This window comes from Talpa occidentalis, unplaced genomic scaffold (assembly GCF_014898055.3).
Source record: "Talpa occidentalis isolate TD23 unplaced genomic scaffold, MPIMG_talOcc4v2.1 talOcc4.11, whole genome shotgun sequence".
Lineage (NCBI taxonomy): Eukaryota > Metazoa > Chordata > Mammalia > Eulipotyphla > Talpidae > Talpa > Talpa occidentalis.
The window spans coordinates 98,056,560-98,073,315 of record NW_023601104.1 but is presented as its reverse complement, the minus strand read 5'-3'; the positions used below and the strand labels follow the sequence as shown (position 1 = coordinate 98,073,315).

The window sequence follows — 16,756 nt, the reverse complement described above, 5'->3', positions numbered from 1 at the left end:
AATTGACCTTCAAGGTTGCTGGGAAGATTGAGGGATAAAGTGAACATCAAGCATCTGACAAAATTTCTGGTTTAAGAGAGACACTTGATAAGTGGCCATTGTTTTAGGCGTGCCATTGGGAAAACACTGAGATAATCCCAATTTCCAAGATGAACAGAGGAGACTGGAGCAGACACTAGTAGCCGCCTCCCCAAGTTCATTCTCTTTTTTATTAACAGATTTTTTTTTTTCCTATGGGGCAGAGACATTCCTGGCCACAGAACCACATTTCCCAGCCTCCCTTGCAGCCCAGGACACATTCCACAGTGTGGGCCCAGGTGACTGACAAGAGCATCTTTGTGATTATTTTATGTTTTCTTTTTCCTCTGCTTTTCCTCTCCTGGCACAGAACTGTGAGGTGGGGTGCAGAAGTCATCTTTTGGCCTAGAGAGAACACGAGGGGGAAACGCCATGCTAAACATGGCGGAATAGAGATGGAAGCAACCGAGACCTTAGTGACCTCCCGAAGCCACTGAGCCTCAGAGCCACCTACCTCAGTAATCTCGTCACTCAGCCCAGTACTGTAAGTTCCTCATCCTTGCTCTGTTCCAAGACAAAGCAGGCAGATAACCAGGCAAAGCCAGCTGAGGCCAAGACAGAGAACTTTCGTCGTGAGCCACTAACGCTTGCCCTTGGTGAATGAAGCCAGCCCCGTCACCACGTGATCGTGAATCAAGACGACATCAGAACTTGCAGACCCGGGGCCTCCCTGGTGGCACAGGGGGTAAGTCTCAGCACTATCAAGCTATGGCCAGCCACTCTGGCATGAGTTCAATCCCTGACCAGGGAGCTGACCCACATGGCACAGCAGACACATGCCTTGCCCGCTGCTCCCCTCAGCAGTGGATTTCAGTAGAGCTGCCTGCTCTGGTCCTCACTCTGTCTCTGGTGAATCCTCTCACCCCCAGCACCTCTGGCCTATACCCCAGCTCTTGTATGCATAACAAAAATAAATCTTAAAAAAAAAAAAAAAAAAAGAACTTGCAGACCCAACTTCCACAGAGCCTAGCCTTTTAAAAACTCTGCAGTGGGCTCTCTGATCCTCCAGGTGCAACAGTCACTGCCTCTTCTCAGGCAGTGCCAGGGCCTGACGGGTGAGCCTCTGATCCCTGGTCCAGTCAAGCTTCACCTTCAGAGCCACGTGCCTGCTTGAGGAGTCACCAGGGTCTCCCCCCAGGGCCCCCAGGGGGTGAGCTCATACACCTTAGCAATTTTACATAAAATAGTGTTTCCGTGATTTGAAAACTACCTCACCAACCTCCCGCCCAAGTAGCCAACCAACCTATAAGGATCAGAATAACCAGCAATCACACTCAATACCCAGTTTGTGCTGTGGTTCCTCCCAGTCACTTTCTCCAGGAGGAAGGACGACTTCACACCAGGGTTCTCAAACTGTCTGCAAGGCGGAGCCCTCTGCACCAACTGCCCTTCCTGTCTCATCGCAGTAGCTGGGACATGGCTGTCAGGGACATGGCTGTCCAGGGCCAGGTGAAGTTGGCAATGCTGCTGCCATCGACAACACTCAAGGCTCTGGGACCTCCCGAGGGCGATGGCAGTGGCACAAAAAAACCTGCAAATGATGAATAGTGGGTCGCAGGGGCTGAATCCTAAGAAAACTAATAGAGCTTTAGGACTCTGTTTAGAGGGGAAGAAATAAAGATGCTCTTCAAATCTATCAGGAACATTCGTCTTGGGTTATTCCCGAGTATTCCTACAGACAGCAGCTGCTGCCACGCTCACGTGCGGCTGCTGTTCCTCCACATTTGAGGGCTCTGGTCTGGGAGCCGAGACCTCCTGAGGCCGCAGGGAACTGGGCCTGGAGCGGGGTCCGGGAAGCCTTCCTGCCCCGCTTCCTTCCCCAGGGCAGGACTCCCCCGGGTCTGACAGGAACCCTGGAGGCCTTGTGCTCCCTGTGGGCCTCTGAGCCCATGTAGAAGCAGTGTGGGACCCCAGCCCCTGTTCACCTTGTTTTTGGGGGTGGTATTTCTAGGGGCAGACTGATGTGAAGGGGAAAGTCCTTGGTGAGCGTTCCTGTCCTAACTCAGCAGGTGAATGAATCCATTCCTCCAGCTTCAAACTTCTCATGGGCAAAGCCAGGCCACCCAGCTCATAGGAAGTTTTTAGAGTTTTATGATTGTCTAGTGAATCCCAGTCTAGCATCTTCGGGCATGTTCGAGAAAAGTGGTAGGTTCCACATGCATCACTTTTCTTTTCAGCTGCTCAGTGAGCTCCTTCAGAGGATGGAGTTACCTTATTCCTGTCTCTACACCAACACCTGGCCAGCACCTGCCCTGGGCAGCCATAAATGTGTTTAATGAACAAACTGCCCCACCCACCTCCTGCCCCAGCCCCGACCGCTAGGCCACCCGTTGCCTGTCCCAACTTGCATCCCACCTCCTGGTCAGTAATTCATTGAGCAGTCTTCACCAAAGGCCACTTTTCCTGCTCCCTGGGAGGAAAGAAATAGTCTGTCAGCTTGGGAGATGAGATGTGCTTCCCCTGGGAAGTCTCCAGAGGCCGTGGTGCCAGTTTCTGTCTCTTCCATTCTGCAGCCCAGAGCAGGGGTGGGTTTTCTGGATGGGCAAACACATTCTGGACCATGAGGACAAGGTCAGCAGGCTAGGGACATCTCAGGTCAATACCGGGAGAGGCAGGACGAACAGGGAAGTGGCCAAACCAGGAGCAAACAGATGGCCTCTCTCAAGAGAGACACTACCTCCACCTCCACCCCCCCACCCCACCCCCACTCCTGCTGTATCTTCTTGGAACTTCACAAACACAGGTTCAAGGTTACTGCACAGTTTGTCAGGGTATCTTCCTTATAAACCTACGACTCTAAAGTCAGTTGGTTTCATTTGGTTTTTACCAAACCATTTCTGTTGGTCTTTATCCTGCGAACAGTACTGTTTGCTGTAATAAAGTAAAGAGTGTAACTTCTGGTTGGCAAAGGCACAAACATACATGGAGATAAAAATTATCAATGAGATGGTCGGTTCATGAGATTTATACTCAAGTTTTTTCTTAGGAATACATGTAATTTTACAAGACCGTTCATCGTAGCACCAAGCCTGATACTCCTTAATAGAAAACAGTCAAGTAACAAATACTCCAGTTAATTCCCCACAGGTATAAATTATGCAAATAGTCATTTAATCTACATTTACAATAATCAATAAATAAGAGTACACATTCATACAATTGTTTTACAAAGACCCCTTTTTACAAAGCTACAGCTATGTATATACTCAATAGACAAAATAATCCTTGTACTACAAAATAGCATTTCACCTTTTTTCAATAGTTCTCTTAGAGCTCTCAGTAAAAATTCTTAGACATTGTCAAGTCCTGCTGTGGCGTTAAAAGAAATTCTAGCATTAAATCTGTTAAAACACATTACAGATCTTGAAAAAATAAACACTTACCACCATCCAAAAGTATATGCTCTGAACAAATCCGTTTCCAGGTTTATCTTTTCTCCCAGGGACGTGCACACCCATTTTCCCACATTTACTCTTTGGCTGCTATCACCAGCACCAAAGCCAGCGAGCAGGCAGCTATCTTATGGTACAATTTCAAGAACAGAGGGCTGGTTTCCTCTGCACCTCGCCCTCCCCGGGGTACCACACCCACCTCAGGGACCTTCTGCACCAAGCTGCCAGCCTTTGCTACGTAGGAGCCAATGTGAGAACACAAACAGCCTCAGATTCCCAGTGGAATTTCCATGGCTATGTATCTTGAGTCCAGTTGGGGAAGGAACAAAAATTCCTGCAGCTGAATTCCCCTGGGAAATGATGCCAGATGCTAACTTAAGGAGCCCACTTGTCCCGGGAGCCCTGGAAGATCATCTCCCACGTTCTACTCCAAACATTCAACCCCGCACCTTTAACAGACTATTTTGTTTTTCCAAAGCTTCCTCAGAGACTAGGGATGGAAAGTGATGTTCTAAGCTTTGGAGTTCACTTCTAGAGGTGTGTTTGTTTTAACAGCAAATAGGTATAACTTCCTGAGATTTAAAAAAAAAAAAAATTGAACTTGTCACCTTTGGAATTTTAAACCTAGGAAGGACTTTTTAAAAGGGGTGTTCTGGACTTCCAACCAGAGAGGTCATCACCTTGAACCAGAGCTAGAATGTCGTTTCCTGATGTCAGGCCAGCCTTGTCCTGCTTTGGAACAATGCCAACTCCCCAGGTGACAGATATTCCCAGAGTACCTCTCACAAGTTTCCATGCTCGCATGGCATCTGGGAACACAGGCATTTGTGGCTCTTTCTCATTACAGCACAGATCACACTCTTGTTGACGTCGGTGGGTGGCTGTGGGTGGCTAAAAGAAGTAGTGGTGATGGCAAAAGCCGTCAACCTTTCCAGAGAGTTTTAAATTTAAAGAAAACATAATTCTGCCTATCAGTAGACTGTGGTATAGGCACACGGTGGAAGACTATGCAGCCAAAGAAAAGATGAGAATTAGCCATTCTCAGCAGAACAGCATTTGAGGGAACGAGGTACAGTAAAGCCAGTCAGAATCACAAAGACAAATGCTCAATATGGCAAAATACTTACAAAAACTAGGTTGCATTAATAAATACGGTGAGGAATCTGAGGTTAATGGGGATAGGCAGGGGGAAGGGGCAGAGGGTATAGAGGATGGTGGGGATGGACAGAGAGAGAAAAGAATGGGTAAACAGATTTTGGAATATTCAAACACACATACACACAACCATTAACATAAAAGTCAGTGCATCAAGCCTGCCCTTCATAAAAAAAAAGGGGGGGGGATTTTCTCTCTCTCCCAAATGATTTGGGTTTCATCCAAGCAATCCATGTTCCTATCCCCATTTTAAGGGCCCTCTGCCCAGCACAATGGAACTAATTGGCTTTTATGGAAGGAGAAAGCCTGGTTTCCTGCTCTGAAAAGCATGCATCGGCAGTGGAGAGGCGATTAGCTGGGGGAGGGATGTAGAATTAAATGAATAACTAAAATCTTCTGTCAGACACAGAGATTTCACTGCCAAAGGTCCTTTAGAGGCAGTCATTTGGTTGCAAATTTGCAACCACAGGCTAAAACATGAAAATGGGGCATCCTCGGATGCAGGGGATAGTTAGGCAGTTTGATGTGGCTGGGGAGCCCAAGTATGCAGAGGCCTCGAGGGGAGGAAGGGTGCAAAGTGGTGACATACAAAGTTCCCTGCTTTTCCAATGCCAAGAACTTCTGCCCACACCTTGCAAGAAGGTTAAAGTCACCACGAAGCAGAATCTTTATCAGGCATCCCTTTAGCAGCCTTTGAAATAAGAGCCCCGTGTTTGCGGCCCTGCCACTCACAAGCTCCATGACCTTATTTTTCCCTTCCTTCCTTCCTTCCTTCCTGAAACCACCACCGCCTTAATTGTTGCGAGGGTCAGACGAGGTGACGGGTATACAATGGTCCCAAGTTTCTTTTGTAAGAGGCAGTCGTTGTATTGGGGACAGAGCAGCTGGCAAGAGAGGTGGACAGGCGGGAGGCTGCGAGGAGCCACGTAAGTGGAGACTGGAGAGGCGGGAACGTGGAGTGAGGACTGCAGAGACTTACCATGTCCTGACAAACTCGTGAGGCAGCTGTTATTCAGCCACAAACAGGGCCTGTGCGTGTGCTGTGTGCACAAGCAGGCAGAGAGGCTGCCGGCCTGAGCTCATCCAGCACCTGGTGACAGAGCTGGGACTGGGCCTCCATCTGGCTGCTCCCCATACCTGCCCTCTCTCCCTACCCCATAATATGCCCCCTAAGGAGGAGGAAGAGATTAAAAAATAAATGAATTCAGTTAGGGAGACTCTTGAAAGTGAGACTTGACACCTGCATGCTGGGTTTTAAGCCAGCAGTGGGGTGAGGCCCTTAGAGGCTGTGCTGGAGTGATTTCAAGCCAGTGCGGGCCGGACACGCATCTCGGATGGCTTTTCCCATGAATGAGAATGTTTTCTGGCTTGTTGAGATGACAGCCCTGGATGGGGAAGAACTGCTGGCCTGATGTGTTTCGAGGTTCTCAGAACAAACAATCAACACAAAGAGGTGGCTCTGGCTGGCACCGTGGGGCCTGGCAGTACTTCTCAGAGGCGCTTGGGGACCCTGATGGTCACTGACTCTCGCAAAGTAGCAGCTCTGTGGCTCCAGCCTCCGCCAGGCTCATGTCCAGCCCGGCCGTATGTACACAGAGAAATAACGAGGCTTGAAGGCCATTGGGGCACTCCCAAGAATCAGAGCAAGCAGGGCCGTGTGCCCTGTGGAGTCCTCAGGCTCAACTCTGTACAAGAGGGAAAGGGAAGAGTCTGGATGCAACTTGTGCTAAACTCCTGCTGCTCCTGCACCAGGCTCACTTCCCTGAGCTGCTGACTGTTGTTCCCCAAGGAAATGCGGACCAGAAGAAGAGTCAACAAGATTTGTGGATTCAGGGTCCTGCCAGGAAGCTCCCCAGGTCTCATTTCTTGGCTCCCTCCCACACTAACTGTGAAGGCAAACTGCAGTGACTTGTGGCCCATAAGAGCGATGTCGCTCAGGCCAGCGCTCAGTTTCCCACCAGCCCCCGGGGCCTGGGCCTCAATCCAGCCCCCGTCCACCAGCTGGATGGACTCAGGGCAAACCAGCTCTGCACAGGGGCCCAGGGCAGTAAATCCTCCAGACCGGCAGGCTCAGCGGAGATGGTGCAACAGCAGGGAGAGGGAGAGAGCACATCTGGGCCCAAAGGGCTTTCTGAGCTTGTTTCCTGGCCAGAGCACACAGCCCAGGGGGCACCTCAGGAAGCTGAGTGTGGGCGGGGCCTTGTCTCCCAGCACAAAGGGCAGGCATCAAACTCCTCCAGTGGCCTTCTGGAGACTGAAGTTGGAGCTCACCTGCAAGAGCTCCCGTCTCCGATGGCAGTGACAAAACCACAGGACAGAGGACCCCCGACGTCACTGAGGCACGTCCTTCCTCCCTTCCTGACTCCTTGGGCCAGATTAGCCCCATGCCTCCCGTGTCTTTGTTGTGTGTGTGTTTGGGGGGGGGGGTGTGCAGGTTAACTACAGTGGCCAGAGGTTCTAATTTTGAAGAAAACTCCATCAGGAATGAAGATGTCTCACCCGAGGGCTGGAACTAGGAGCGTGGCCCATCATTTAACCTGATCTTCAGTTTTCTCACTTCTAAAACAAGGTGCAGGGATACGTGATCACCCAGGCCACCTCTAAATGCTTGTCTTCCACACGCACCCCCACCCCTGCTTGTAAGGGGCAGATAAGCAATGCCCAGAGGGGCTGGGGAGAACTGTGCTGAGGTCCAGAAGGGCGAAGCAGCCTCTGTCCTGGGTGGCTTGTCCCCTGATCCTTAGCTGTGGGGAGCACATCCATACACAGAGCCCAGGTCTGGACCAGGAGGGACTGGCCCCAGCAGCCAACCCTCAGAGGAGCTGTCCTGTTGGCGCACTGGGCTGCTGGCTTACAAATATGTGAGGGGGGCCAGAAATGAGAGCTGTAAGAGTCCACCAACTGGAGCTTGTGGGGAGCTGGGCAATCTGAGATGGTTTTGTGGGGGTAGGAGCTGAAGAGGGAGGTGAGGTGGGAGAGTGCCTGAATGGTGGCAGAGCTACAAGCAGGAGCTCTCGGGCTCCCGGCTGGCTCCGCACTCCCTTGCACTCGGCACTGCATCACACAGGGACCCAGCTGCCCACAGAGCAGGACGTGGCCAAAGACTCAGTTCACAGACAAGTCAACAGAGTGGTGGCCATCTAACAAAGTGGCGAGATAACTCTGTGGGCACCTGTGGCTTAAGGGGGTGCAATGAACACATGGGTTCCTTTTCCTGCCTTGTGAACCCCATGAAGACAAGAGCAAAGGAATGGAGGCGCAACTTTGAGACAAAGGGACAGAGAAGACATACAGTGGGCAAGAGATGCCAACCTATTTATGGTGGGACAGAGGAGCCCCCTGCACCCACAGAGGCAGGGCCCTGACTGGCCAGGTGCAGCAGACTTGCTCCAGGGAGAATGAGAGCCGCTCTGACCCAGAGAAACCAGGAGTCAACGCTGACCATGACGAGGCAGCCTGCTCAGAGGTCGGGGCTCCAGCATGAGGTGGGCACTGCATGAGATGCCCGGCTAGGGGACAGCTGGGAGCAGAGATCCAGCCTCTGCTTGCCCCCCAACCCCCCACCTGACTTGTCCTGGCTTGAGGCTGCATCTGCCTCAAGGAAGAGGAAAAGGTGCCCTCAGCCACTTGAGCTCTGTGCCATGAGAGGACCTTTCCCTATGGCATCCAAGAGTGCATGCCTTTTTTGAAACTGCATGGGGACATGGCATGGGCTGGTCCTGTGCACGTCCCTTTCTCAGGCAGAAATGGAAAGAGGTCTGGAGAAATGCAGTGAGCCCTGAGCAGAGACCCGCTTCATCCTTGGGTGAAGCATCTACCTGCCAACCCCACAAGCCAGTCCTGACATGGCCAATGTGTCAACATCTTCAACATGAACAGACCCACAGGATCACCAGATACTTGCGAAAAACTTGTAACATGAGAGGCAGAGCCTGAGACCAACCAGAGAAATGCAACACAGAGGAAACAAAGGTAGAACAGGAAGCAGAGAAGAACTTCCTAAAAACCCACCTCAGGAACGGCCAGAGAGAGAGAAGGGTTGCGCTCACAAAACAAGACCAGGACACTAGAAACCAGAAGCAAGAGAACAAAATGCTTTGGAAATGAAAGATTAAACTAAAACTGAAAACTAAACATTGGGAAAAAATTTTAGTAAAACTAACAAATAACCCTGGGATAATAGAGCCACATAGCTCTCCCTGAAGAAGAAATAAAATTGATCTGAGACATAGAAAAGATAAAATATAAAAACTAGAGGGCTGGCTGGGAGGTCCAACATTGGAATAATAGGTGGTCCAGAAAGAAAGAATGTGAACAGATGCAAGAAAATATAAAAATTCCCCGAGAGAACCTGCAGCCGGCACAACAGCAAGGACATTCTAGCACCAGGACAGTTCACAGCACAAAGACAAAGGGATCTTTGAGGTTTCTGGGGAAGGGGGAGATACCCCAGTCACATCGAAAGACTCGGGAGTGAGCGCAACATCAGAAATGTCACCACCACGTTGGGAGGTGCTAGGAGGGTGTTACCTTCTGCCTGCAATTCTCTGTCCAGCCACACTGGGTAAGGGCAGTGTAAAGACAATTGAAGTTATGCAAATTCTCAAAATAGCTTACAGCAATCTTTACTTCTCCTGTTCTCCTTCTCAGGAAGTTATTAAAGAATGTGCTCTCCCCACCTGCCTCCACCTGAAATTAAATCAAAGGGAGAAAATGTGACAAGAAAGGACATGTAACCAGAGTGCACTCCTGGGTTCAGGTGTATATAGTCCTCATAGACTCACTCTGAATGGAGATGAGTCACAAATAACTATACTTAAAACCAAAGTGGATAAGGGTGGACTCATCTACCATCACAGCCACTCAGCTGACAACTCTAAATTCATTTAAAAGAAGAGCCATAGGGGCCTCCCTGATGACGCAAGGGGTTAAATCTCAGCATTATGAAGCTATTAGCAGCCAGTGCAGCAACAGCTGGATCCCTGGCCAGGGAAGTGGCAGCTGACCTCTCCTGCCTCACCCGCTGCTCCCCTCAGCAGTGTATTTCAGTAGATCCGCCTGTTCTGCTCCCCGCTCTGTCTCTGGTGAATCCTCTCACATCCCCTGGCCTACACTCCCGCCCTTGTAAATCGATCTTTTAAAAAATGAAAAATAAAAAAGAGCCATAAACATGCAATGTAAAAATGCAGAGGTAAATATTCAGAGATGAAGCTAGAGGAGGTGAAAATGTTACTTTTAGGCACAAGACTTGGGAATGGCTAGTTTTCATTAAAAGCCTTCTAGAATTAATTACTTGGATAAGAATTTAAATGCTTGAAAATATATCACAAGCCATGGGATGGTTTGTTCTGCAGGCTTCTATGTCCAGCTTCTTCCATATAAGCCTATCCTCTAGAGAATATTTTTTCCCTCTTAAAAAAAAAGTCAGTTTGCTGCCAGCCTGAACCAATGACTTTCAGGCATTTCGCCAACCATTGGTTTAAAATAATATTACACAATATAATGGGGAGAGACGAAGCCTGCAGAGATTTTTCTGGACAAGGTTTGAACCATAAAACAAAACGATTCATGTTTGGGTCAGCGCTTCCCTGGCTCTTCCAGTGTCTAATTAAGGTGAGGACCACGTGCCATCCAGGCTTATAAAATAACACACATACAATCTTTATTCTCTGTAGCGCTGAGCTTTCAGAGAAGCCAGGGAGCCCATTAATTAGCTCATTTTCCATGGGATACTTGGCCTTCAAGGATGACTACTTGCTCCCAACAGCATAGGGCCTGGAAGGCTTCTATTCTCTTGTGTGGTGGTGGTGGTGGGGGGTATCGGCAGACGGGTTAGAGGCCAGATTTGAGCTGTCATCGACTCACATGTGCTATGCAAATTCTTTTGGCTATGCTGGAGTCCTATAAACCTGAAATCCATTGCTTGAAATAATTCAAGCTAATTTAACTGCTTGAAATGAGCAGGCCTTGGCCAGCGAAGAGAGAAATGTGATTTGGGGCGCAAGAACAACGCCAGGGGATATGCCATTACAACTGTCCTGGGTATTCCAGAAGTCGTAGTGGACACGCTTGAGGGTGGAAGAACTTTCCTCATGGGAAAAATAGCAAAACACAACCAAAGTTGAGTGTTGGTCTAGAAACTGAGGTTTTGTTTGAAAGAGGCCATTTAAATCTAGTTCTTTATCTTTATTCCAGGACATTCCTGGGCCCCGGCGCTGGACCTAAAGCAGGTGACCGCTCTGGCCTGGGCATCAGGTGGCCTGAGTGTGCTGGCAAGTTCGTTCCTGGTTAGTTGTGCAACCTTGGACTGTCCATTCTGCCTCTCTGGGTTCATCTGATGCTCTACAGACTCTGCCCGGCCTGATCCTTCTTAGTGACTGCTCCATGCCTTTAGAGGGGGTGGACAATGGGAGGAGGAAGCATAACAGGGTGGAGTTGGGGGTGCGGTTCAGAGCAGCAGGGAGATGGAAGGGGGTGGACCCGAGGGCATGTTCAGGGCTGCTTTCTGCAGTGCTTTCCAGAGAATCTTTTCGAGAAACCCACCTGACCAACCAGAGGACACTGCGGAGACTCGCACTCCCAGACAGGACCAGAGGCTGCGGGGAGGAGGGGCCTGTGGGGCCACGTGCAGGTTGCACCCCAGCTGGGGCTTACTCTTAACCCAGCTCTGTCCACAAGCCTCCTCGGGCTTTTGGCCGTGGCCTGTGCACTGTGGGGGTGGGCACAGATGGCTCAGGAGCCATCCAAGGAAGCCAAAGGGGTGGCTTGCAGGGCACCCCTGGTGTCAGCAGGCCTTGCTTTAAATGTCTCGTCTACACAGGGCTCCTAAGATTTCACTTCAAAGGAGGGTTCCCCTGGTAGAAGTTTGAAAATCACAGGTCTACTTCAGTACAGTCACTGCAAAGATGAATTTAAAATGCAACCCACACCTGGTTCCCAAGTCCACCCTGCCCACCCCCCAAATGTCGAGGGCGCAAGCTGAACTGGAGCGCAGTACGTACCGCACACGCTCAGCCTTCACATCCCTCCTCATACATTGTGCTTTCTGGAGCCAGCAGGGCAGCCTCCAGCTGCTGTCTGAGGCCCCACAGACGAGACCCACCACCAGGCTTGGGGGCACAGCCCTAGCACCTCCACTCTCCTGCAGTAGTGTTCACCCCAGGAGTCTCTGCCTGGGGCATCTGCCCTCTTTCTCACCAGGGGGACCCTTATCAGAGAGGTGACTCCAGTCCACTCCTTAAAAACCCGTAGGTGGGATAAGCTACAAGCGGTCATGTTTACGTAAGTATTAGTGAGACACTCAACACCCCACCCGGCAAGGCCCAGAACCAGCGCTCCTGGGACGCGGCCACCTACCTGAGCTTTGTACAGACAGAAAAGCATGCTTAGGACTTACAGGAGGAAAAGGAAATGTGGCGCAAGGGGGTGGGGTGAGGAGTCTGTTTCCTCGGGGTCCTCAACCATCTGCCGGGTGCCCGATTCAGAACCCAGAGCAAAGAAGTCAAAGGAGCCGCGGCCCCTGGCAGGGTGCTGTCTTCTTTATTGTCCAGGCACGCGCATCAGAGTCTGCTGACGTCCAGCTGCGGAAAGAGCAGCAGGCAGTACACCAGCAGCCAGAGGAACAGGATAAAATACATCATGTCCGGCTGCTGGACAAACTGGGTCAGCGAGTCGCTTTGCGGGCCTGGGCTCGCCTGCAGCCTGGCTTCCCCAGCATGCTTGGCCTTCCTGCAGAGGGAAGACAGGCAAGGCAGTTACAAGGGGCCAGTCACAGGGGCTCTACTCCCTCTGCACCCCAACATCCTTGCCTACCTGGGGAGCTCGGGGCTTCCCAGGGAAGCAGTCAAGAGGCCCGAGGTGAGGGCCTGGCTGGGGCCCTTTGAGCTCCCCCATGTTTTCAGTTCTTCTCTACCACACTAAGGGGTGGTGTAGACCTCACTTCACAGACGGGCACACTGAGACTCCCAGGCTGGGTGGCTCGTCCGAGGCCACAGTCTTAGTGACAGCCGTGTAGGCCGCCCTTTGCCCCACTGTGCCCTTCCCTGTGCATTACACACAGACTCTCTGTCTGGTAACACGGGGACCCTGGAAGTCACCTCAGGGCACAGGCACTCCCTGACGGTGGGTCACTGAGAAACAGCCACCAAAAAACAGTGAAGACACCTCCAACTGCCACCAATTTTCATTATTAGCTTCTGAACACAACCTTTAAAATAATTACTGGAGCTGATTTCAGTCGGATTTACTTTCTTTTGCTTTAGAGAAGGCAGGTGTTACAAGGACACTCTGCTTCTGTCAGTTTAGAAGGATGCTGTGTGGGGGTCACCCCCCTCAATTTTCACAAGGGGAGCTAAGGGGTTCTGATCTTATTGGAAGGGGATTCTGCTTGAAGTTACATTCCTAGAAGCCTAGAGCATAAGCTTCTTAGGGCCATTCAAGTGCATGACAGATTATGAGAAGGGAAAACCTTGCCTGGACCACTCCTGACACCCGGAGCGGTGAGGCCCCAGCGATGACACATTTGCCTTGGTTTGGAAACTGATTCGCCAGCAGAGAACAGGACACTGCTGGAATGTCTCTTTCTTTCTTTTTTTTTTTTTTTTTTTTTTGTGGGACCCTCGCCATTAGCCGGGGAACGAACCGGCACTGCAGAGGCTGCGGGCAGCCTCGCAGCCCAGTGTTCAACCGCTGCGCCACCAGGGGAAGCCCTGGAATGTCTCTTTCTTAAAAACATTTTCAGAAACTAACTTAGCTATGATTATCTTGGATGACAGAGGTAATAACTGCCCAACATAAGGCAAACCCAACTGCACCCCCCCAACGCTGTGACTTCCATTTTCAGAGTCTCCTGCTCATAAAAGCTGAAAGAATGATTTTCCAATGAGTGTGCGCAGCCCAGAGGAAGAGGTGAGGGCCTATTCCCATTGGATTCAGGAGAGGAAGACATGTCTTGCTACTTTTTCCCTTGCAGAAGCCAGCAGGGTAGAGTTCATTCTAAGGGTGACCTGCTGAGGTGCCCAGAAATATTCAGAGGCTTCTGCTCCCTATAACCTAGGTCCTTCCAAGTGAATTTAAATCCATGGCAAAAAGGGGAAAAAATCAATAAAATAAACCCGATAGCTTTCACAGGGCGGGGGCAGCTCAGAGCTTTGAGCTCTAGAGGGGTGTCTGATGTCCGAGGTGCTACATGGGCGGTTTCACAGTCATTCTGCAATCTCAGACTATCGAGTTCTCTCTTAACAGTAGGAAATACTTTCATGGACATTCTGGCATGTTTGTACTCCCTCTTCATGTCTGCTCTGATGCCATAAAACTGTAAAATCAGCTCAGTGAGCTTCTGAGTATTGTACCTGCAGTGACAGAACGAACACACTCGTCAGGCGCGTGTGCAAGGCACACGCAGTGTTCCCCCCACTCCTACCCTGCTCCACCTGGGACAGCAGGCCTCTGCCACTGCGTTCTCTAACTGCGGTGCGGGCAGATCCCCCAGACCCTCTGGAAATGCAACCATTTCCTGGTCCACACCTCGCCCATCCGGGTAATCACCCTCCCTCTCACATTCAGTTTAAGTTCATTTTCTCTGAAGGGGTATTTCCCCGCATTTCCAGACTACATGGTTATCAACCAAGCAGAGTTGGAGAACAAATAAGCACCCCCCCCCAATATGGTAGACTGCCTCATTAGAAAAGAAAGAAAGAAATCCACTGCAACCCCACAATGCTGGCAGCAGAGCAAAGCCACCCACCTGGTTAACATCCCATTTCCTCTGTCGTCCACTCCCGCTGCATTCCTCAGGTGAATGTGGCTAAAATGATCCTACAGTGAAATTTATAAACAAAACCCCCGCAAACCCAATTAGTAAAGATGAAATCTCTGAAACAGAAAATAAGATGATTTTAAACACACAAAGCCAAGCACGCCAAGCTTTTCTCAGTGCTGCAACACCTAGTTCCAAAAGCAAACTAAGTGACAGTCTACACTTCCTCAACGCTCCCCCCGCACCCCCACTGAGGACCGAGGCCCCGCCCCCCACGATGTGAATGGGGCTGGGGCTGGGTGCTACAGGTCCCAGGGCACCCAGGGTTAAGCAGCTGTGATCCCCCGCATTAGTTGCACCTCTGCCTCTGAAGGCGACCCTTCTGGGGAGTGGGGGGTGTACAGGGTGGGGGTGGGATCTTGGCCGTGGGTTTTGTTTTGCCTTTTTTTTTTTTTTATAACAAAGAAGCCTTTGGGCTTTAAAATCATCACTTTATTCACACCCCTTATTGCCCAAACTGGACATTCGATTGGACGGAGCTTAACGACAAGGTTTCAACGTGCTTGTCTTCTATCCCAAAGGACAGTCGCTGCACCTCAGTCATTTCAAAGCTCTGGGCCGGGGAGGAGGCAGGATGGAAAGGAATCGATTAGCAGGGGCCTACAAAGGAGAAGAAATCACATACTAACCGATTCCAGGGACCTATTACTATGTCGTCGAATGTAAATACTGGAGTCGCTGTGACTAGTCCTGAAAAATAAACACACGGTTTGAGCTGCCACCGCCACCAGCGCCTCCCGGCAGAGTCCGCTCACCCCATCCCGAGTCTTCCGCTTGTACGTTCAGAAAACCTGTGATTCCAGACCCAGCGACAGAAACGAGAAACCCCATCCAAGACGCCCACGGGTGGGAGTGAGCTTGTCAAGAGAGACTCTTTGGGCCCTCGTTTATGAGGGGGAGAAAAGGTGGGAAAGAATTTTAAATAGAGGGCCTCCCTGGGGGCGCAAGGGGCTAAGCACAGCACTATGACGCTGTCCCCAGCCTCTGCAGCATGAGTTCAATCCCCAGCCAGGGAGCTACCCACATGGCGCAGCAGACCTCTCCTGTCTCGCCCGCTGCTCCCCTCAGCAGTGTACTTTGGTTGATCGGTCTGTTCTGCTCCCCACTCTGTCTCTGGTGAATCCTCTCACCCCCACACCTCTGGCCTCTTGTATGCATAAATAAATAAATCTTTTTTAAAAAAGAATTTTAAATAGAAAGCAGACCACATATTCTTTAAAGCGATAGGATTTCAGGGCAGGAAGGGATCTCTTTACTAAGCATCCCAAGTTGTTGGGGTCCCTACAAAGCCAAAATCAGGCCAAGGCTCGGTCCTGGTACAGGATTCCTTTGCTGGCCTTTGCCTTCATACAGGAGGAGGCTAATCTCTGACCAGAGCACTGAGGCTGATGTGGAACACAGCCCTGATCTAGTGACAAGGGCTCGCCCAGGGGGAGGCCAGCAGTGCCCAGCCTGGGCAAGTCACTGGCAGTTGTACCCCCACACTTAGGTCTCTCATCACTTTTCCTCATCTGTAAAAAGGATTATCATTTCCACCCCACCTGCTTCACGGGGCTGGCAGGGCTGCAGGTCCAAGTGGCCCTGTCTTGCTTCTCCCAGGACACGGGTGTTGGGGGTTCACGCATCCAGGAATGGAGAGTCATTTGGTTTCAAGGGAGACCCATTAGGTGGCATCTAGGCTGCGGACAAAAGGCCTCTGACCCAAGGGTTTATTCCCAGGGAATCCTGACAGCCTTGCTATTTCCACCCACTGCCGTCTGGTCTGGGAGGCTACCCGACTTTCCCCGGGGAGGGCGCTGGGCAGGTTTCCAGTTCAAGGCTACTTGGACTGGACATGCGCTGGACTTCAGTCCTCTCCTCAAGCCCAAGCCTGGGCTGGTTTTTCCCGGCTGCTCTCATGGAAATGAACAAAATGCACCCACAAACAAAAAGATGCCCTGGTGCCCAGAACGCAGCAGTGTCCTGGAAGAGCTGACTCCACCCTGGGGTGATGGAGAGGCAGGGTGCTTCCCTCCCCCCACACCTGTTTGTAATGTTTTCAAGTAAAACGGGGCATTTCCTTTAGGAGGGGGCTCTCACTAGCCCCACCCCCTGCCTTTTTTCCACCATGCCTTCTTGTTTTGGGGGTTATAATTTAATTAGTATGAGACATATTCAAATTTAAGTCCCCAACATTTCTTTCAGCAGGCATTATCCAGAGCCTGCTGTGTGCCAGCACTGGGCTAGGGGTGACCCAGGTCCCCCAGGAGCTGACTGAAGACATTCGGTCACTAGAGGAATTTTTACTGAGTGCCAACTGCAAGCCAGGTACTGC

The 16,756-nt window shown here is 50.8% G+C and overlaps 1 protein-coding gene across 4 annotated transcripts in view; it reads right to left on the bottom strand.

The window, feature by feature from the left end:
- Positions 1–2,802: 2,802 nt before the first annotated feature.
- Positions 2,803–16,756, bottom strand: part of CLMN (calmin) — a 98,238-nt gene continuing 84,284 nt past the window's right edge. The window contains exons 11-14 of one of the 4 annotated variants that reach the window (XM_054692675.1): positions 15,072–15,132; positions 14,371–14,441; positions 13,879–13,975; positions 2,803–12,349 (exon numbers count right to left, since the gene is read on the bottom strand). In XM_054692675.1, the coding sequence (XP_054548650.1) occupies positions 12,185–12,349; positions 13,879–13,975; positions 14,371–14,441; positions 15,072–15,132 (394 nt within the window). In that variant the 3' untranslated portion in view covers positions 2,803–12,184. The other 3 variants (XM_037503967.2, XM_054692676.1, XM_054692682.1) reach the window with 3 other exon arrangements.